We start from the raw sequence: 19383 nt of genomic DNA on the forward strand, positions 1-19383 counted from the left end.
GGCGGATGATTATTTACCGGACTCCGTGCCGCCCACTCGAAGTCCAGCAAGGTTTCAAGTAAAGACAGGGAAATGGTAAAGCGAGGAGCTATGTACCTTGGTGGTGAATCATTGCGAAAGGAGAAATCGACGGTGCCGAGGTAGACAAGTAGGAGATACCGCAGAGATCTACTCGGTACCTTATACTAAGTAGTGGGTATGTACCTCGCGGAGTGAGATGGATTCTTCACTCGGGGCTAGGCACAAACTGGGACGATCGCGCCATCTGCCACGGCATCTTTGGAAAGTATTTGTACGTAAATGGTTTCTTGGGTCGGGAATGGGAATGGATTCAATAATCATGGAGTAGGGATGTAAGTTATTTTATCATGCGCAGCCCTCCTGGTCTTCTTGCTCGTACTTCGTAGGTATTCGTACGAGCGCATTCGTACCAAGTACTTTAGCTCTTGCTTTTTCAATTTCGGTCTGTCATCCGGCAATTCCCGGAGATGGGCAGTGGGGCTTGGCGATTGCCGAGCGTCCTGATTGATAGGCAAGTGGGTCCCATGGCCAATCTCGGCATCTGATAAGGAAAAATCTGCAATCTTTTGTTCCCGTACCCCGCCAACCCCACTGCCTCCCACTCCCACTGCTCCCACTACACTCACTCTCACTGCACTCACTGCACGCCAACCACAAGCCATGCACAGTCACGACGACTCGACACCTCGGAACAGACCAGACGAGATGGTTGTCGGCATGCCGTGAAGTCACAAACACTCTTTGGTTTGTCGAGCGTTCGAACCAGCATCATGGAACCCATCAAGGTCCAAGGCTCAACACCGTCCAGCATGACATGAATCGGTCCGGCTCGACTGTTCATCAGTCCACGCCATCAATGCATCACAATACCGGATTCCAGAACGCCGGGAACGGCCAAGATCCACTTCATCTACTTCGTACACGACCACGAACCCCTTCAACCCTTGGTCCTGGAAACTCCGATGCCCCCTCAGTACCCCGTCGCCATCAGCATTGAGCTTTTCTCTCCCCACCTGGCCATGCTCTCGATAATCTTCAATCTTATCTGATGGAATTAGCGGAACCCAGGAGGCTCTCAGGTCCATCATTGGCTCCCTATGGTCCGTAGACCGGGGATCAACCTGGTCCGGATGCCCCTCTACCTTTGACAGTACCCATCTGGACGGAGATTTCCAGCTACTGAATGGAAAAAAGAGCAAAAAAGAAGAAGAAATCAAAGAAATAATGGGGCGTCACTAGCGAATACCGTACGGTCGGAGAAAAAAAGAAACGAAAAAAAAAAAAAAAAAAGGGACCCAGAGCCCGATCTTCGGAAAGCAACTTGTTTCGTGCGCCCGACCAACTTACTCTCCACCATTACTCCATTACTCTCCGCCATAACCTGCATAAAACGTGGCTGTCGTCCTCTTCCATTGCCCCGATCTGTCTTCCCAATGTCACGTCCATCGTCTCTTTTCACATAAGACGGGGGATTTCGTTTCATCCCCTCCCCTTCCCTCCCCTACCCTTTCCCGCTCCCGCTCCCGCCCCCCTTTTTTCACCAAGGGCCAAACATTTGACGGCTTGACGTCCGACTGAGCTTACTTCCACCGGCCGGCACTGGCAATTGGTAAAATTGGTACGTTCCTGAGCTGTCTGGGATAAACTTTAAGGTCATCCGAACCTTCATGAGCGGAGAACACAGGGGGATTTTTAGCCCTTAGTCTCTCCGTCTCATTCCTCTCTCGTCCATACCACACTCGACACTCCGCCTCCTCAACATGCCAACTAAATGATGCAACATTCGACCTCCTACTGACTGATCGGAAGGTGACAGCAGACGCGCAAGGCGCCATCATGTCCTCTCAAGCGGACGACAAGGCCGTCGGGCCGTCGCCTCCCATGGGCGCGACAGACGTGAAGCAGGAGCAGCAGCAACAACCACAACAACACCAACCGCAACAGGAACACCAGCCCAATGACAGCAACGGCAAGACCCCCCACGCCGTCGGCTTCGGCCTCCCCGTCTCAGCCACCTCCTCCGTGACCGAACCAGAAAAATCCTTCGGCGTCGCCCGCATCGAGGCCATCACCTCGGTCATGACCCGCTTCGACCGCTTCTTCATCTTCCTCGGCATCTTCCTCGTCTCCTACGCCTACGGCCTCGACGGCACCCTGCGCTACGCCTACCAGCCCACCGCCACCGCCTCCTTCTCCAGCCACTCCCTCCTCTCCACCGTCAACGTGCTGCGCTCCGTCATCGCCGCCGCCGCCCAGCCCACCTCGGCCAAGATCGCCGACGTCTTCGGCCGCGTCGAGCTCCTCTGCGTCTCCATCTTCTTCTACGTCCTCGGCACCGTCGTCGAGACCGTCTCCCACGACGTCGACACCTTCTCCGCCGGCGCCATCATCTACCAGGTCGGCTACACCATGATCATGCTCCTCGTCCAGGTCATCATCGCAGACATCACCTCCACCCGCGCCCGCCTGCTCTTCTCCTACGTCCCCGCCACCCCCTTCCTCATCAACACCTGGGGTCAGCGGCGACATCTCCCAGGCCGTCCTCACCCACTCCACCTGGCGCTGGGGCATCGGCATGTGGTGCATCATCTACCCGGCCTGCGCCGTCCCCCTCATCCTCCCCCTCTACATCGTCGGCCGCCGCGCCGCCCGCCGCGGCCTCCTCCTCCACCACAAGACCCCCTTCCAGACCCTCGGCTGGCGGAAGGGCTGGGTCGACCTCTTCTGGCGCCTCGACGTCATCGGCATCATCCTCCTCATCGCCATGTTCGCCCTCATCCTCGTGCCCCTGACCATCGCCGGCGGCTTCGAGGCCCAGTGGTCCCGCGCCCACGTCATCGCCCCGCTCGTCGTCGGCATCTGCGTCATCCCCTTCTTCTTCTGGTGGCAGACCCGCTCCCCGCACGCCCTCGTCCCCTACTGGCAGATGAAGGACCGCGGCATCTGGGGCGCCCTCGGCATCGCCTTCTTCCTCAACTTCGCCTGGTACATGCAGGGCAACTACCTCTACACCGTCCTCATCGTCGCCTTTGACATGAGCATCATGACCGCCACCCGCGTCACCTCGCTCTACTCCTTCACCTCCGTCATCGTCGGCTTCCTCCTCGGCTTCGTCGTCTACCGCGTCCGCCGCCTCAAGATCTTCATCGTCATCGGCACCTGCCTCTTCCTCGTCGCCTTTGGCCTGCTAATCCACTACCGCGGCGGCGTCTCCGGCTCCGCCCGCGCCGGCGTCATCGGCGCCGAGGTCCTCCTGGGTATCGCCGGCGGCATGTTCCCCTACCCGGCCCAGGCCTCGCTGCAGACCTCGCTCCGCCACGAGCACCTGGCCGTCATGACCGCCCTCTACCTCGCCACCTACAACGTCGGTTCCGCCTTTGGCAACACCATCTCCGGCGTCTTCTGGTCCCAGGTCCTCCCCGGCACCCTCGCCGACAAGCTGGCCCAGTTCAACAACGACACCATCGCCACCATGACCTACGCCGACCCTTTTACCGCCGTCGCCGAGTACCCCGTCGGCACCCCGGAGCGCGCGCAGATCATCGCCGCCTACCAGCATGTCCAGCGCCTGCTGTGCATCACTGGTATCTGCCTCGCCGTGCCTCTCGTCGCTTTCTCTCTCTGCATGCGCAACCCGAAGCTGAACGAGAAGCAGACTTTGGCGGTGGACCAGCCTTCGGATAGTGAGAGCGTTCAGAGGGTTTAGAAGGGAATGGGATGTAGAGGAAAAGTTCAGACAGGACTATATAAATCATCTGATTGTTGATACCAGGGCAGTGGTTAATGGCTTTAGAACCTTGGTAATAATTCATCTAATATGTTGTATGGCAGGGAAGCACTCTGCACAACGCAATTTTGATCACCTACGTATGCTACCCTTGGGTGATATCCCGACATCCATTCCGCGTATATCGTAAGGGTATATAAGTGTAGCTCTGGACGAAAAAGCAAAGAAAGAGAAAAAGAAAAGGGAGTAAAAAAGGACAAAAAAAATCAAAAAAAAGTCACGCCAATCTAATGTTCACCTCCTTACACTGATCAAACCAATTCGGCTGCTCCAACAAAAACCACCCGATGCGACAAAACGAGCCGTTGCTCATCTTGCGCAGCATCAGCCCCTCGTCCGGGATGACCTGCAGGCACCAAACAGTCCCGTCATGCATCTCACTGCCCACGTCCAGCACGCCAATGGCGACGACAACGCGCAGCTCCCGCGGTATCGGCGCCGTCGCCCTGTCCTCCGCCACCAGCAGCATTGCGTCCGCTCGCAGCGCCGCCGGCGGGTACGGGTGTTTCCAGTCCACCCACCGCGCCTTGCCTAAGGGGAGGTGTTCCTGCACTTCCAGCGGGAGGGTCGTGGCCAGCGCGAGCCTCCCCACCATGCGCAGCTCGCACGACGGCATGTGCAACTTATCCACGCCGTTGCACCGGGCGACCCACTCGTCCGCCGAGGTCCACCGCCCCGACGGATCCTGCGGCCGGATCTTGACCCAGTCCGTGTCGCGAAAGAGCGACGAGCTGCCCTCGTCGTATATTTGGCTGACTGGCCCGTCGACGGCGGCCCATGACCACGACGGCGCGCGATTGACGGGATGCGAAGGCGCCAGCCTGGACGGCGCCGGTCGTGCGACGGGCTGGAACAGTCCCTCCTCCGCCTGGTACCGCGGCTTCCACAGCAGGCCGCGCGGAAAGGTCTGTCTCCCAGAGGCCGGCCAGGTAGCGCGACTGGAGCGTCTCGTTGGCGAGAGTGGCGATGGAGGCGATGGCGGCAAAGATGTCGTGCGGGTTGCTCAGGCGGCGCATGGTGTATTGTTCTACAATCTCGTACCATTGGCGCAGCGCCCACTCCCTGCGCTCGGAGGGATCGGCGTCGACATTGGTGGTAGGGGGGAAAACGCCCAGCATTGGTGGGGACAGCGTGCCGTCCGGCCCGTGGAGGACGGATTCGCCGTCTTCGTATTGTGTGCCCGTCCGGCACTGGAAGAAGAGCTGTTCCTCGCCGAAGACGAGGATGCGCCGACTCAGCAGCCTTTCCTGGTAGCACCACCTGCGCAAGGTGACGGGCCCGACCTTCCGTGTCCTCGGGAGCGCGGCGAAAAGACAACCTTGGTAAGACGCGGTCCCCATGGGTATCGGGCAAGAGCGGGCCGGCTGGCGGAGTTGTGAGTTGATGAAGCCCAACTTGGCTTCCGCCGACCGTCCCGCGATGATAGTCAAGGCGGCGTTACCGAACACGCGATGCATGCGCTTCGTCTCCTGTTCCCAGTCGGCTGGGTTGTCCTGCAGGACGCAAAGGGCATCGATCCAGACGTATTGAATGCCCAAGGCCCGCGCCACGGTGATGGCTTCCCGGTGCGTCTTGGAAAGCTTGGACTCGGCGAAGCTGCGTAACATGCCACCCATGGTTCTCTTGTTGAGGGTGAAGAAGCTCGGAGACGAGCCCCGGCAGTATGACAGCGCGACGTAGCTTTTGCGCATTTGCGGGGAGGTGAGAAGGAGACGGGGCGGGATCCGACCTGGTGGGTTTCCGAGGTCGATGACCCGGGTCGGCATTTCTTGTGGCAGGGCCATGTTGGTACCGGCACCGCACTGTTGGTGTAACGTGACGCATTCGTGGAGCCATTTTCTTCCGAGGACGCTGTACAGATCGGGGTCGTGTTTGGATGTTGAGAATCGCTCGCGAAAATGTGTCGACCACTGGGTTCCAGGCATGCTGCGCCGACGTCAGGAAACAGAGACAAAAATAGAGGAAAAACAAAAGAATGAGGGGGAAAAGAAAAGCCAAATGCAAGTCTACTTACGCATAAATGGATAACCGCGCGGCGAGGGTCAAGAATTTGGGAGAGCTTGGAAAATCCTGCAAAGGCAACCTGCCGCAGCTCACCCAGATGCCGGCACCATTTTTGATGGGATATTGCCACGTTGAACGGCCAGCACCGCACTCGCCACGGAGCCACAGGGTCTGGTCCCAGGCGACCTCCTTACCGCTGCCCGTCTCAACATCGAAGTTCGCGACGGCCGGCGGCCTACCCTTCAAGAGCGAGTCGATTATGGCGGGTTGCCACGAGCCGAGGATGCATTGCCAGAAGAGATGGCAGAATTCGCAGCGACGCGCGCTTGACTTGAGGTCGGAGAGCTTGCCATGAAACGGGACATCGTTGTCGTCGAGCTCGTCAATGTTCAAGCTCTTGCATGTCCTGCAGTACGACATGACGTGACGGAGTGAGTGATCCAAGGGCGGAGAGGCCCTGGGGGAGACGATGGACAGAAGGTGGGAATGAAATGATTGTGACTACTTTGACAGCGGGATTGCCAGAGTGTTCTCTAACCGGCAAAGTCAGGCAAGAGAGAGGGAGAGAGAGCTGAGGCAGGGATCGACGGGCGAGGAGAGTGGTGGGACGAATGGAAGATGATCATCCACGGTCGACCTCCCCGGCGGTTCTCGCCTAGAAATGAGAGAATAGCCAAATTGAATTCATGCTGAGCGAGATTGGTGGTCATATTTTCCGTTATAGTTCGACGTCACTGATATTGGGCAAGCGGCTCCGCTGCCACCCAATCCCACTTGGGCCGGCTGTCAAATAAACGAAGCAATAGCAGGGCAGGTCGTGATTATGTGGCCCGTTCTGTTTCAGCATGAAATCCTACGTCAACGACACCGCACGGACCTGCAGAATCAAAGCGTCCCGGGCGACGAACTGCTGGGGGAGTTGGGACAGCGAGGAGAGAGTGTCCATGTTCCGTGTGCCTTCAATCTGCTCTGTAGGCGAGGGCGTTCGGCTGCGAAATTGGGAGGATCGACGGAGCTCCATCTGTTCGTGTCTCTCATTCTTGTCATCCTCCTTGATTTTACGCCTTCGACATGGATTGTGACGAAGGATGGAGATCGACAGCGGGCTGTAAATTAGAGACTCATAGGTAATATAAGCCACAGGGTGAGCCCTAGGAAGTCTCCACTCGGCAGTGATTGATTCCAGAAGCTGGGAAACTCGGCATGGTGTTCCGAAGATGCAGGAGATTGGGTAGGAGCCGACTTGGCTGCAGGGTGGCATATGGAAAACGTCGGGGATGATGGAAGCTGGCATGAAAAGTCGGAAGAGAGACTCCGTGGGATGAAGTGGGTTGTAGTCGCGCGTGATTGAATCGGAACGGACTTTGTTACTGCCGAGATGACTAATTGTACTTTTCAAGTAGTAAAGAGTGCAAAGTAATCACAAATCAAGAAATTATGTAATCCCCGCAAATCCGCAGTCTACAAAAAGTTCGTTCATACGAATACCTGCGAATACTCCGATCTCCGCAGATCCCCAGATGGTCTGAATGAAATGGACTTTAGTAATCGCCAGACCTAACAATAGTAAGCTCGAGTCAATAGTAAGTTCGAGTCCTGTCGCACACCGGGCTGTCCATTGCGTCAGATACGTCGGATGAGCCTGTCAGCACCATGAGCTAGGGTGGCTATAAATGAGGGACATGGACTCCTTCTGAACGCCAGACCCCGGACGTCTGGTTCTAGGCACCTACATTTCTTCGTCCTGCCACAACTCACATCAGTCTTCACCATGGCCTTTCTCGGCCGCACAGCTATTCCCCTCCGTCAGATTGAGTCGGCCAACGCCCAGCTCACTGCGTCCACCGCCCCGCGCGTCGTCGTCTTCACCGGCGCAACAGCCGGCATAGGGAAAGCCACCCTCGCCAGCCTCGTCTCCCGCGGCCACCCGGTCCGCGCCTACATCATCGGCCGCGGCGATGCGACCCGCCACGCCGCCCTCCTCGACGGCCTCCGCGCCAGCAACCCGACCGCCGAGCTCATCTACCTCGAGGGCCAACTGTCCCGGATGCGCGACGTGAAGAAGCTGGCCGACAGCATCGCCTCCCGAGAGGACTCTGTCGACGCCCTGTTCCTATCGGCCGGCTTCCTCCCCCTCGGCGAGAGGAAGGAGACCGAAGAAGGGCTGGAAGAGTGCTTCGCCGTGCAGTACTACTCGCGCGTCCTCCTGACCCTGCTGCTGCTCCCGCTGCTCCGTCGCGCCCAGCACCCGCGCGTCGTCGTCAATCTCTCCGGCGGGTTCGAGTCCCCGACCATCCCGCTCGACGACCTCGATCTCGCCCAGCCGAGGAACTCGGGCGTGCTACCCATGTTAAAGGCTCTGTCGACGTATGTTACGCTCGCCTTCGACCGCATCGCGAGGGAGAATCCAACCGTCACTGTCATCCACACCCACCCCGGCGCCGTCAACACGTCCATCCTCGGCTCCGGGCTCCACCAGGCTTGGGGGTTCCTCGGCACGCTGGCTAGCTGGGTCGTCTGGCCCTTCATGTGGCTGTTCGGCTTCACGCCCGAGCAGAGCGGAGAGCGCTGCCTGTATTTGCTTACCAACGCACGCTATGGCGGCGCCGGCGTGCCTTTACCGGAGGGAGAGGCGAGGGCAACGACCGTGGACGGAGAGGTGGACGGAGGCGCGTTGTTCTTGGTCGATATGGGAATGAACTCTTTGAAGCAGGAGGTCGTTTTTGCCCAGCTTCGGACGGAGCAAGCGGATGATAAGTTGTGGGACCATACCATGGGCAAGCTGAAGCCTTTTATGGGAGAATGATACATTACCGGCGCTTCCATTTTGCACTAGCTACTAGCGATTCTTTCAGTCGGGATATATACTGTTATATACCCCAGTACGTATGGAGATATCTGCAACCTTCTGTGTTGGTCCAGGACAATCAAATCCCAAAGGGGCCAAAGTGGCACGAAATAACATGGCATCTGTCCAGCATCGGGCTCCGTGTTCACAATGGACATGACTCGTTGCGAAAAGGCCCATATTGAAGAAGAAAGAATCGTATTCAAAATGGTAAAACGAGCTGTTTCGTCCTATCACCGGAATGCCGCCAGTCTGGACAACAGATAAGAAGATCAGGAGCAAAATAAGCACATGTTTCGGTTTCGCCATGTGTCCATGAAAGTCAACGAATGGCCATGCGTCGTCCCATCGTCTAGTATTCAACCTCGGGTCATCGTCACGTTCGTCATTCAGCAGACTTCCCACAGAGGTCGGGGCATATCGTTCCGGAAGGGGTTGATAGGTCCCCGCTTCGGAATCATAGCCTTGATTCCGACGTACACAACCCTCTTGGGAGGCGACCCGGTCGTAATAGAGCGGGATTGGAGGCCGTAGTAAGTGGAGAGGGAATGAATGAGCCAGCGCCTAAAGTTGAAACAACGAAAACTTGTCAGCACCCATGGAGCCATGTCTGGCCTGGCCGCAAGGGAGGGGTAACGAAGGACGACGTACTTGAAGCGTGCAGTCTCGTCATCCCCCAAATCGTCAAACACCACCCCCGACTCGACGGGTCCTCCGCTGCCGCCGACTTCCCTCGTCGCCCTCTTCCAGCCATGCGCCGCACTCGTGGCGGCCGCCTGGTTCTTCCGCCCGACAAAGACAATCTCTTCGTCCTCGCTATCAAGCCCGTCCATGTCCGTCTCCTCGTCTGCCGCGGCGGCCTCGGCCGCCCTCTGCCGCCGGGCGAACCCGCGCACGGGCTCCTCGAGGTACTGCAGCCAGTTGCGCACGGCGGGGGACCGCTTGGCGTAGTCACGCAGGTCGCGGGGGACCATGCCGGCGCCTAGGCCGGTGGCCGACCCGTTGGCGAGCTGCTGCTTCTTGCGCCGGGCCTGCTGCGCCTGGTGCTTCTCGTCGAACCGCTGGCGGAGGGCGGCGCCGCCGCTCTTGGGCTCGCGGTCCCAGTAGGCGGCGAGGTGGTAGGGAACGTGCTGGACGCGGTGGGTCGGGTGCGGGGCAAAGTCGGAGGGGAGGGGGGGTTCGACATTGGGAACGTGGAGGAGGCGATCTATATACCGAAGCGTGTACATTAGTGAGGATGAAGGGGGGTACATGGCAGGTTCGCCCTGTCTGAGATTGATTCGACATATCAATGGGAAGGGGGAAATGGCATGTCCATGTGTAGACGCAGCAGTAGAGACGGACCGTTCTCCCAGCGACGGCGCTGACGACTCCCCTCATGGCCTCTGAGACGAGCCTCGCGCGTCTTCTGGCCGTCGCGACGACTCGGCGGCCGTCGGATGGGCTCCTTGGGTGCATCAATGGCAATGGTGACGGAGCGATGGGCGGTTGGCGAATGCTGCAGACGGTCCACGTCGTCGAGCGGGATGGCGAGCGGGCTTCCAGTGCCACGCGCGAGGGGACTGACGCTCAACGACTGGAGGGCCGAGAGAGTCCACGCCTCGATGTCCAAAAGACGGGAGCTCATCTGGTGGCTCGGGGTCTGGGGGGCCATCATATCGGGCGGCTCGGCGGGAGCTAGAGGCGGCGGTGTTGCCTCGTTGGCGGGGTCTAGGTTCGGTGGAGGGGGGACTGCGCTGTAAATAGCCATGATGCGCGATGACGATGTTCTGGTTTAGGTGGCGGGAGGAAAGAAGAGAGAGGTCACGGGCGAAAGTTATACAGTCGAGGTGAAAAACATAAATCTAGATGATGGACTTGAAGCCCCGTCCTGTTCGCCGGGAAAAGGTGATGAGTAGGACGTTGGAAGCGTTGGATGAGGAGCGAGGAATATGGCTTCGTGGCTTCGTGGGTGTTTGGAGCAGTACCCCACCAACCCTTGCCGCTGTGCACTGTAGGGATACTGTACTCCGAATGAGGTCGTACAAAGGTCTCCGTGATATTGGCTTATATAAGGTGTAAATACCTCGTACAGTTGTGTCTAGTCACTGTACACCCACTGTAGGCCGTCTCGGCATCCGGCCACGAGTCATACTCGAAAGTATCTGTACTTTTTCAGTGATATCTTTCGGTTGAACTGGCCGGCAGAGGAGGAGGGCATTCGGATTCCCCAGGATTCTGACAATGATACACAACTTCATCCAACTCTCCGCAAGACCTTCATTGCATTCTTCTTCGGACAGGGCCAATTATGGACGCATTATGTATAAGTACCACTATTTCTCGATGGCAGCCGACCTAGGGTACTTGATTAGACGGTGGAGACGGGTACTTTGTAGACCTAATGACTGACTCATGCGAACTCATTGCTCCCCACTGACGCGTGGTAGTGAGCTGCCATGGTTGATGAATGTAAATGTACAAGTACATTGACGAGGCAGTATCACCACCGGCTTCAGCTCGTCCTTTAAAGGTATCACGAATGTCTTGGATCTCTGATTTCGTGCTGCTATAGCCGCGACTCCAGGCACGTGGGATGAACGCGGTGAAATGAATGGGGGTCGGAATACAGTACGAACTACTTAGCTTTACAGTGTGATCTTGGTGGGGGAAAGTGTCAGAACTGGTCACCTGGTGCTTACGTAACGCAACAGGGAGACCTTGACCTATAGTGGGTAAGCATTAATGACGAGTAGTTTCTTAGCCACCTGTCCGCGTTACCTACTCTTCACCTATGCTTAGTCACTGTAGGTACCTTGGCATTTCCGAGGTGATTGACCCGACCCTTTCGTCTTCCCACTTCGAGATGCTGTGGTGGTCGCGACGATTCGGTAGGGAGACACCATAACCAACTCGGCTTGCAACTAACTCAAATAATGCAGAGTCCCTGCTAAGCACAGCGCACTTGATCAGTTTTCAACGCATGCTTATTCGTCTTTGCAAATAGATTCTATCATACACACATTCCCATGCCAATGTGGCCGACTCGACTATATCGAAGGGGACCCCACTATCGTGAACACATACGAATATATCCTCTTTCCTCAAGTTGTCGTCACCTGTTACACACTCCATGGAGCGAGTGACCCCCGTCACATCGACACATAGTGCCATCCCGTGTATAATATTACACCATACATAATTGCAAGAGAACCGAAATAAACGCCAAAAGATCGTCGCTCGTGAATCCCCAGTTTTTGCGTACATATCAACGTAGAATGGGTATCGTCTTCTCAGTATCCCGCCCTGCTAGGTCGTCGCGGACTCCTCGAATACTCGTGGATGACTACCGGCGGCGGGGCAGATATGCTCGAGGATCGACGACGACCGCGGCTACGCCGACGATGAGGGGAACGATGGCGGTGGTGATGGTGGTGGTGACGTTCCTTTTCGCCATACCAGGGTCCGGGTTGGCGAGCGGCGCCGCCCAGGTTGCAGAGGGACCGGATGATCCACAGAAGGAGCAGGGTGCCGAAGATGGAACCGATGACGATACCCGCGATCGCGCCGCCGCTGAGGCTGTTGTCGCCGCCGCCTTGGTTGTTGTTTCCCCCCACGGGGATTTCGGTCACGGTAACCGTTGCGGTTGCAGGACCGTTTTGACGGGCCACGAGGGTCGGGCGGTCGACGGTTGGAGTGCAGCCCGAGGCGGCGAGAACGTTCGGTGCGGTATCGTCGTGTCGTTTCAGGGGCCAAAAGGGGCCGGTCTGGCCTGGGATAATGGGAGGCGGCATTGTTGCGGGTCGTGAACGCAAGGCTCGGCTCGGCTGCTCTTCGTCGGGGATAGTTGACAAGTTCGCGGCGTAGGACACGGATCGGAGGTCCAGGACGGCGATGCAAGGCACGGTCGCGTCGGTATTAGTCCGACGTTACGTATAGACTTGTAGTGTCGCTGACGGGTGTGACTGAGGGTCACTCCCGAGAATGAGCGAGCCGGGAAGAGTTTTAAGTATAAACTACGCCTTTCCTTTCGACCCCTCACTGCTCAGGTTGACGGCAGGGTTCAGGACAGCGTCATTGAGACGTCAACTCGATCAATTATTCCGTCGCTACTGGGCTAGACCTCAAATCCCGTCCGGACCATGAACCTCAGCACTGTCAAGGGTTGTGTTCGTCCCAGGTCGTTGAGCCGTCGTCACCAATTATAAGAAAGAAGAGCCCTCCCCGATTTGATTGGCTTGGAGGTTATTAACTTTCGAGAGAATCCTCGTTGATCAGATCAGTTTTACCGCAGCTCTCTTGCATGCAGATGACATATTGGTGACGTCGTCTTCTTGCGTCTCGGGAACCCCCCTGTAGCCATTATCCTTCACACCACAGCACTCAACCAAATCGCCCAACCACCCAGTCACCTACAACGTACTCATCTTGGACTGCCTAGGATGCGGCTCATCCTCCTGTCGGCAGAACAGGACGAATACGGAAATGGGCATTCTCATGTTGGGTGACTCGTATGACGAAATGGTTGCTTCAATCTTGAGTGCACCAATCCGCTCGAGTCCAAGATCTTGATGCGACATCCTAATGTGTCGGAAAAGCACCGTAATAGGTCGAAAAAATAAGGTTCCGGGCCAGGTCCGGGATGTCTTGGACGGATAACGGCATCTATCTGATAGCCTTTGCCAGATCCTTTGTTCTCTGTTCCTTTGTTTGTTAGTCTTCCTTATTATCTCCTTTATCCGCCGAGTAAGCAAGAGTCCGTCTCTTCGCGATCATATCACCAATCCTCATGAATTGGATCGGAACAGGCCGTTTTAAAGATCAGGGTCGCTTTTCCAAGTTGCATTCAATGGGGTACTATAAAAACCTATTCTGGTCGATTTCCCCTGTTTGCGAGGTTTGGGCGAATATAATTAACACGAATCACAGGTAATGGGCGGGAATTGCTATCAGTAGGTATCACTAACATGAAATCAACTTGAGTTGAGGAAAACCCGCTCATGAAGGGAGCATTCTCATGATCCTTTCCTGGGGCATAATAGAGGGTGAATCTCACTGAGCGACCTCTTCCGCGGGCGAGCACTTCTCTTCTCCTGCGGGTTGAAATGGGGAGGTTACTAAGATCGGGAAACCGGAGTCTTCCTTGACCCCGAGGCGGATGTGGGAAGCCGATCACCGGCCAAGAGTGGGCCATCACGTGAACTTGGCCTTGGCATAGGACCACTGTTTAGGTGCTTACTAGTAAAATGGTATTCCCATGGCTTAGCGACGAATTCAGGTCTAGCCAATATGTATGATTCTCATCTAGCACCGTGATTATTTGCTTGTACAGAATAGATTAACGCTATGAAGTAGGTATCATGAGGTAGGCAAAAGACGAAAGTGGAGAGACCAAGACTACACCCGGAAAGGGACATGGGTTTAGAGACTGTCCATATTAAACTGTTTCCTCAACCTCTCGCCATACCGCAGGATCAGGAAAGGCATGGGGATAAAAGCTGTGGCGATAAAGCCAAGGAGGGAATTGCCCCAGCCCAGTCCCAACACGTCATACATTTCTAGGCCGCACAACGGCAGGACAGCACCGGCAATGGACCGGATGATGGTATTGGCGGCAAGGGCCGAGGCCGAATACATGTTGTAGGCATCGACCAGATACATGGTGACGGTGATGAAGCAGAGGATGTTGCCTGCACAGGACTTGTTAATATGCGTCCACGTAACGGGAATGGGGAGACGTGGTAAAGGGCACGGGCGTCGGGGAAGGACTCGACTCGTAATACATACCAACTCCAATCACAGTCAAGCCCATGATGGGACCCATCCAGTGCGTTTGATAATCGGCCGTCCATCCGTAAATGAAGAAGCCGACTGGCAAGAGGATAGCCCCAGCCGGTAGCAGCTTCAGCCTGATTTCCGGCTTCACTTCGACGTTTCCGTCTCCGGTGTCGTCCTCGGCCTGCATCTTCTTCATCGACTTGACGTCCCTGGTGCTATCCACCGAAAACCAGGCCATGCCGAGCAAAGAGCCCACGCCGAGCCCCAGGTACACCAGTCCGACGTTGCTCGTGCTGAAGCCGTAGAAGCGCTGGAAAACGAACGGCACGGACGTGAAGAGGATGTACAGGTACCCATACACCAGGACCATGTACAGGGCAAAGATGGTACAGATGGGCGAGAACAGCAGAAGCTTCAAGGGCCGAACGATGCTCAGCGCGACGAGGTCCTTCTCCTTGAGACCCTTATCCATGCGCGACCGGAGAGCCGGGTTCCCCGTCTCCTTCCGCAGGCGGCGGGCCTTGCGCTCGAGGAGGACAGGCGCGTAGGTCTCGCGCATCAGCAGCAGCATGGCAATGACCAGGGAGCCGCTCACGATGGCGATGACCCAGAAGACCCAGCGCCAGCCCTTGTGCTCCTGCAAGACGCCGCCGATGACGGGGCCGAGCACGGGGCCGAGGAGGGGCCCGATGCTGAAGATGGACATGGCGGCGGCGCGCTGCTCCTGGGGGATCATGTCGGCGATGCTGCCGCCGCCGTTGGTCAGCGGGCATGCGCCCATGGCGCCGGCGAGGAAGCGGAAGGCGATGAGGGCGTCGAGGGTCGGGGCCAGGGCGCAGCCGACGGTGAAGCCGACGAAGCACAGGTTGCTGATGTGGTAGACGGGCAGGCGGCCGTAGAGCTCGGACAGCGGCGCCATGAGCATGGGCCCAAAGGCGAAGCCGAGGACGTAGACGGAGACGACAAAGGCGGCGAGTTCCTGGTTGGTGCTGCCAAAGTCCTGCATCAGCTGCGGCACGCCGGGGGCGAAGATGGACGAGGCGAGAGGGGTGACGAAGGTGAGGAAGCTGATGAGGCCGCAGTTGGTGTATTTCTTCCAGGCCGGCCAGTTGTAGGGGTTCTCGGGGTCGTCGTCGCCGTCCCACCACACTGTGTTGTCGTCTTCATGTTGGTTAAGTTGCTGTTGACTTGTGTGGTCTTCGTTGTCTTCGTTTGACGTTGGTGTTGCTGCCACCTTTTCTTCGAAGTGGTTGTCTGGGGTTGGTGAGGATGAGTTCAAGTTTTGCGTTGCCGGGTCAGTTTTACCGACTGCCGCTGGGTCGACAGTCTGGGTGCTCATGATCGCTCCTTATGTGGTAAATACAATACCATTACAGGGTGGAATGAAAGAAATAATTAAAAATAAGAAACAAAAGGGAAGGATACGGAAGGATAATGTTAGTCAACGAGAGTATCGAAGGGAAGAAAGAAGATGGAGTTGGAATTGGCGGGGACAATGGCAGCTGTAGTCGACGGGCTTCCCTTTTTTTTGACTAGAAAAAAAAAAGAAAGAAAGAAAAGGAAAAGACAAGGGGATGATTTGTAGGACCCATGTGATTGGAGATTTGTCCAGTCCCGGCCGAGGCCGCGGACTTGGCTCTTGTTTCTTTTGTGGGTCCGGAGCCGACAAGCGGAGTCGGCTTCGGAGTCTCGGATGAATAGGAACTGCGACCCCTTGTTGACAGGAATAAGACTAGGGAGATCATTACTACATCAGGCCATGATCGTGTATCGTTTTCCTTTTTGTTTCCCTTTTTTTTTTTTCTTCTGTTCCTTTTCCTTACGAATACGCCTCATTAAAGACGCCCGAGCCTTCTCTCCACTCTCCTGCACTTTTATCCGCAGATTGCCTCAACCCACTCGAGCCACATTATTCTCACTCAGTGGGTCTCTCATAATTTCCCGATTAAAATAGTCTTGGTGGGATCAGGGATAGACTAGCGAAATGTCAGGGGAAACCGAAGCAGACGACGGATTCGAAGAGGTTGTGGAAGAAAATGAATAAACACGATTGAACTCACCTGCGCAGAAAACTCGAGATTCTTATACCTCTCCGTCACCCCGTCTGGTAACCGGGCCTCGTATTGAAGAATCAGCGTGGCCATGATCATCTTGATCTCGTTGGCGGCGAAGAACCGTCCGGGGCATGCGTGTCGTCCGTATCCAAAAGCCAGGCTCGACGCCCCGACGCTGACAAACTGCGCGTTGGCGACCGCCTCGGCCGCCTTGACACCGGACCCGGCCTGGTCCTTGGCCTGCCGGATCTTGTAGAAGCGCAGGGGGTCGAAGACTTCGGGATCCGGGAAGATGGTGCCGTCAAAGGCGACGTCGGCGGCCGGCAGCTCGATGACGACGCCGGCTGGGATAACCTGGCCGTTGGACAGGGTGAAGGGCTTCAGGACTTTTCGTTGGAAGGAGGCTGTCGTGGGAGGTGATGCTTTGTTAACGCAAGTACCGAAGACTGGAGTGAATGGAGACGACATACTTGCGGATACCGGGTAGTAACGCAGAATCTCTCGGAGAAAGCTATCCAGCTTCTTCATGTTCTGCATAGCCAAGCTCGTGAACTCGCCTCCGCTCGCAGCTAGCGCCTGCTGGATATCCTCCCGAAGCACCGGAAGGAGCTCGGGCATGGCGGCGAGGGTGTAGATGCTGGTCTCCGTTAGCATGTATTCCACATGTATTCAATGTTGGGAAAAGGTTTCCCCCTCTCCCTCCAAAAGACATACGCATTGGTGGTCGTCATGGTAGTCGTATGAATGGCCGCAAAGCTCACACCCAGCTGATAATTGGCGAGCTCCTTGTCATTCTTGGCGCCAAACTTCTTCTGCGAGTCCATGATCCACTGCAGCATGTCGTCGGGCTTCACATAGTCGGGCGACGCCGCGGCCTCGGCCTCCCTGCGGGCGGTGACGATGGGCCGCAGGAACTCGTCGGCCGTCTTCATGCGCTCCTCGACCTTCTTGACCTCGGCGCACCTCGGGGCGAGGAACGGCCGGGACCACACCGGCATCCGGGACACGGCCTGCACGGCCGACATGAGGTCGACGGTGTAGTTGATGGCGGCGTCGAGGTACCTCTCGTCCCGGCAGAGCTCGGCGCCGATGAAGACGCGGCCCGACGCCATGGCTACGATGCGGAGGAGTTTGCTGTTGATGTTGACTTGTGTCCAGTCGGCGGACTGGGGCAGCTCCAGGCGCATGGCTTCGACGACTTCGTCGGCGACCGAGGCGTTGAGGCGCGCTGTGGTCATTCGTGCAGTGCGTTAGTAGGCCAACCACATGCATGTTGCAGGTCTCGCAGTGCCAGATGACGGGGCCGGAGTGTTTATGTTTCCTTACGCAAAGCGGGAGTGAGCGAGGCCTTGACGGTGTGAGCCAACGCCGGCACCTCGGTCTGCAACTTTGTATATTTCGCTTGCATGGACTGGTCGTGAGTGATGTTAGTGATGAACATGAAAATTCATGAGCGTGCCCTCGTGCCCAAATCGGAGCAGAGTGGCCTACCTCAAAAACGGCCTTCTCAAAGCTCAGAACATCGTCTGGCAGATTCCTGAGCTCGTTGACAAACTTGGTGGAGATGACGATATTCTCGGAATCTACACAAACCTCTTGTAAGCACACACTCACACTCACACGTACGCACCAGTCATCGGATCTCCCTAAAAGATACACTCACTCCTTGGCGTTGCGATTCGGAAAAGGCCATCTCGAAACTGTTCAAGGAGGTTAACCGGAACGTCCAAACTTCATGTTGCAGCCCAAAGGAGTCGAGACTACGGGAGATGGAGGCCAACCTTTCTGTACCCCTCGGAATAGAGGGCACTCGCGCGTCCAGAGACGAATTGTTTTCTCCGACTGGCCTTGTTTCCTTCTCCGACAACAGGCACAGTGGCCAGCGGATCAGCCCGCAGCAGCCACTGCAGCACGAGGGCGACGGAAACGGTGATGATGCTAACGGCCACCGCGGGCCAATGCGCCATCCCGTCGCCGGCGCCGATAGTATCCGTCTTTGCAGTAAGATTGTTCATGGCCGGCTATGGTCGTCCAAGACGGAGGAGGCCGACAGAAATCCAAGGACCAACGGGGTACAGTCCGTCGTACGTACGAGGAAGAAGACGGCTCAGAGGGACGAAACCTTCCAATGATGAACAGCGGGAGGGTCACAGACGATTATATAAATAGCGCACATCCGATGCTATGGTGCAGACCGATAATGAAATCATCAGTACACGACACTACACTACTACACCATGCTGGGTCTGCCCACACGCCAAGTTGCGGGAACCTACTGGTAGCTGCCGATCAATCATCTCCCCAGCCTGGGCGACAGGGGGAGCCGGTGGACTTGGACACCGAATCCCCCCTAAATCAGTTGGTCAAGCCTCGAGACTCGGCACTTCATTGGAGCTAGTTGCCAAGTGCCGGGCCTAGTGCAGTTGGGCATATTAAACGTCGCCGCCGGGCTCTTTCTATTGTCCGAGATGGCCCTTTGACCCCTCCCCCTTTACTGCTTCTGACGTCCGGAGGATCGACGCCGTGACGAACGAAACATTCGCTTTGACTTCGCTTTCGCTTTCGTCTTCGTCTTCGTATCTCTTCACATGGGGCTCTGCGTGGTGATTTTATCTGTCGTTCTTCGTTCTATTGTATGTATAGACAAACATATACAACGTACATACCGGTATACCATTTTTATTCTAATTCTTTTTATTTTACTTTCCCATTTCTCTTCTTCTTTTCTCCATACCCCTGTCGCGTCATGGTCCGCTATAGCCTACGAGACCTATAGCAGGGACCAGGGTTATATGCTAGGTATAAAGGGCACGGATGACCATCCAGAACTTAGATATCTCTTGCCCAACTATGCATAGAGTCGACAGCTCTCGATTGTCAATATCGCGGTGAGGGCATTCTCCTGTGATCCA

General features: G+C 56.5%; 9 protein-coding genes across 9 annotated transcripts; 3 read left to right on the forward strand and 6 right to left on the reverse strand.

Annotated features, from left to right (window-relative positions):
• Positions 1-666: 666 nt before the first annotated feature.
• On the reverse strand, positions 667-1280 carry ACRALDRAFT_2031320 (uncharacterized protein). Its single transcript, XM_071020679.1, has one exon. It carries the CDS (start codon positions 1107-1109, stop codon positions 816-818), a length of 294 nt encoding a protein of 97 aa, XP_070879216.1. The 5' UTR covers positions 1110-1280; the 3' UTR covers positions 667-815.
• Positions 1281-1438: 158 nt separating this feature from the next.
• Positions 1439-3963, forward strand: ACRALDRAFT_1059924 (uncharacterized protein). Its single transcript, XM_071016139.1, has 2 exons — positions 1439-2502; positions 2558-3963. The coding sequence occupies exons 1-2, from the start codon at positions 1858-1860 to the stop codon at positions 3725-3727; spliced, it is 1815 nt and encodes a 604-aa protein (XP_070879217.1). The 5' UTR covers positions 1439-1857; the 3' UTR covers positions 3728-3963.
• A 53-nt stretch (positions 3964-4016) lies between these two features.
• On the reverse strand, positions 4017-5442 carry ACRALDRAFT_1059923 (uncharacterized protein). Its single transcript, XM_071016138.1, has 2 exons — positions 4748-5442; positions 4017-4719 (listed from the first exon to the last, which is right to left on the reverse strand). The coding sequence occupies exons 1-2, from the start codon at positions 5422-5424 to the stop codon at positions 4026-4028; spliced, it is 1371 nt and encodes a 456-aa protein (XP_070879218.1). The 5' UTR covers positions 5425-5442; the 3' UTR covers positions 4017-4025.
• A 1892-nt stretch (positions 5443-7334) lies between these two features.
• Positions 7335-8618, forward strand: ACRALDRAFT_1078987 (uncharacterized protein; the record flags this gene model as incomplete). Its single annotated transcript, XM_071018844.1, has 1 exon — positions 7335-8618. Exon 1 carries the CDS (start codon positions 7584-7586, stop codon positions 8616-8618), a length of 1035 nt encoding a protein of 344 aa, XP_070879219.1. The 5' UTR covers positions 7335-7583.
• On the reverse strand, positions 8261-10540 carry ACRALDRAFT_1073841 (uncharacterized protein). The gene is made up of 3 exons (XM_071018160.1): positions 10005-10540; positions 9312-9867; positions 8261-9224 (listed from the first exon to the last, which is right to left on the reverse strand). Exons 1-3 carry the CDS (start codon positions 10408-10410, stop codon positions 9050-9052), a joined length of 1137 nt encoding a protein of 378 aa, XP_070879220.1. The 5' UTR covers positions 10411-10540; the 3' UTR covers positions 8261-9049.
• A 1059-nt stretch (positions 10541-11599) lies between these two features.
• Positions 11600-12470, reverse strand: ACRALDRAFT_1059921 (uncharacterized protein; the record flags this gene model as incomplete). Its single annotated transcript, XM_071016137.1, has 1 exon — positions 11600-12470. A coding segment is annotated over exon 1 (448 nt), but the record flags the coding sequence as incomplete, so codon positions are not given.
• A 63-nt stretch (positions 12471-12533) lies between these two features.
• On the forward strand, positions 12534-12872 carry ACRALDRAFT_2015301 (uncharacterized protein; the record flags this gene model as incomplete). Its single annotated transcript, XM_071019801.1, has 4 exons — positions 12534-12550; positions 12610-12641; positions 12722-12796; positions 12829-12872. The coding sequence occupies 4 exons, from the start codon at positions 12534-12536 to the stop codon at positions 12870-12872; spliced, it is 168 nt and encodes a 55-aa protein (XP_070879222.1).
• Positions 12873-13930: 1058 nt separating this feature from the next.
• On the reverse strand, positions 13931-15795 carry ACRALDRAFT_1046548 (uncharacterized protein). The gene is made up of 2 exons (XM_071015453.1): positions 14427-15795; positions 13931-14329 (listed from the first exon to the last, which is right to left on the reverse strand). Exons 1-2 carry the CDS (start codon positions 15754-15756, stop codon positions 14061-14063), a joined length of 1599 nt encoding a protein of 532 aa, XP_070879223.1. The 5' UTR covers positions 15757-15795; the 3' UTR covers positions 13931-14060.
• Positions 15796-16348: 553 nt separating this feature from the next.
• ACRALDRAFT_2038897 (uncharacterized protein) lies at positions 16349-18438 on the reverse strand (the record flags this gene model as incomplete). The annotated part of the gene is made up of 8 exons (XM_071020916.1): positions 16349-16393; positions 16478-16875; positions 16942-17108; positions 17186-17699; positions 17798-17882; positions 17963-18054; positions 18135-18171; positions 18253-18438. 8 exons carry the CDS (start codon positions 18436-18438, stop codon positions 16349-16351), a joined length of 1524 nt encoding a protein of 507 aa, XP_070879224.1.
• Between the last annotated feature and the right edge of the window lie 945 nt (positions 18439-19383).

Source organism: Sodiomyces alcalophilus, assembly GCF_042370955.1.
Source record: "Sodiomyces alcalophilus JCM 7366 unplaced genomic scaffold ACRALscaffold_1, whole genome shotgun sequence".
NCBI classification, from domain to species: domain Eukaryota; kingdom Fungi; phylum Ascomycota; class Sordariomycetes; order Glomerellales; family Plectosphaerellaceae; genus Sodiomyces; species Sodiomyces alcalophilus.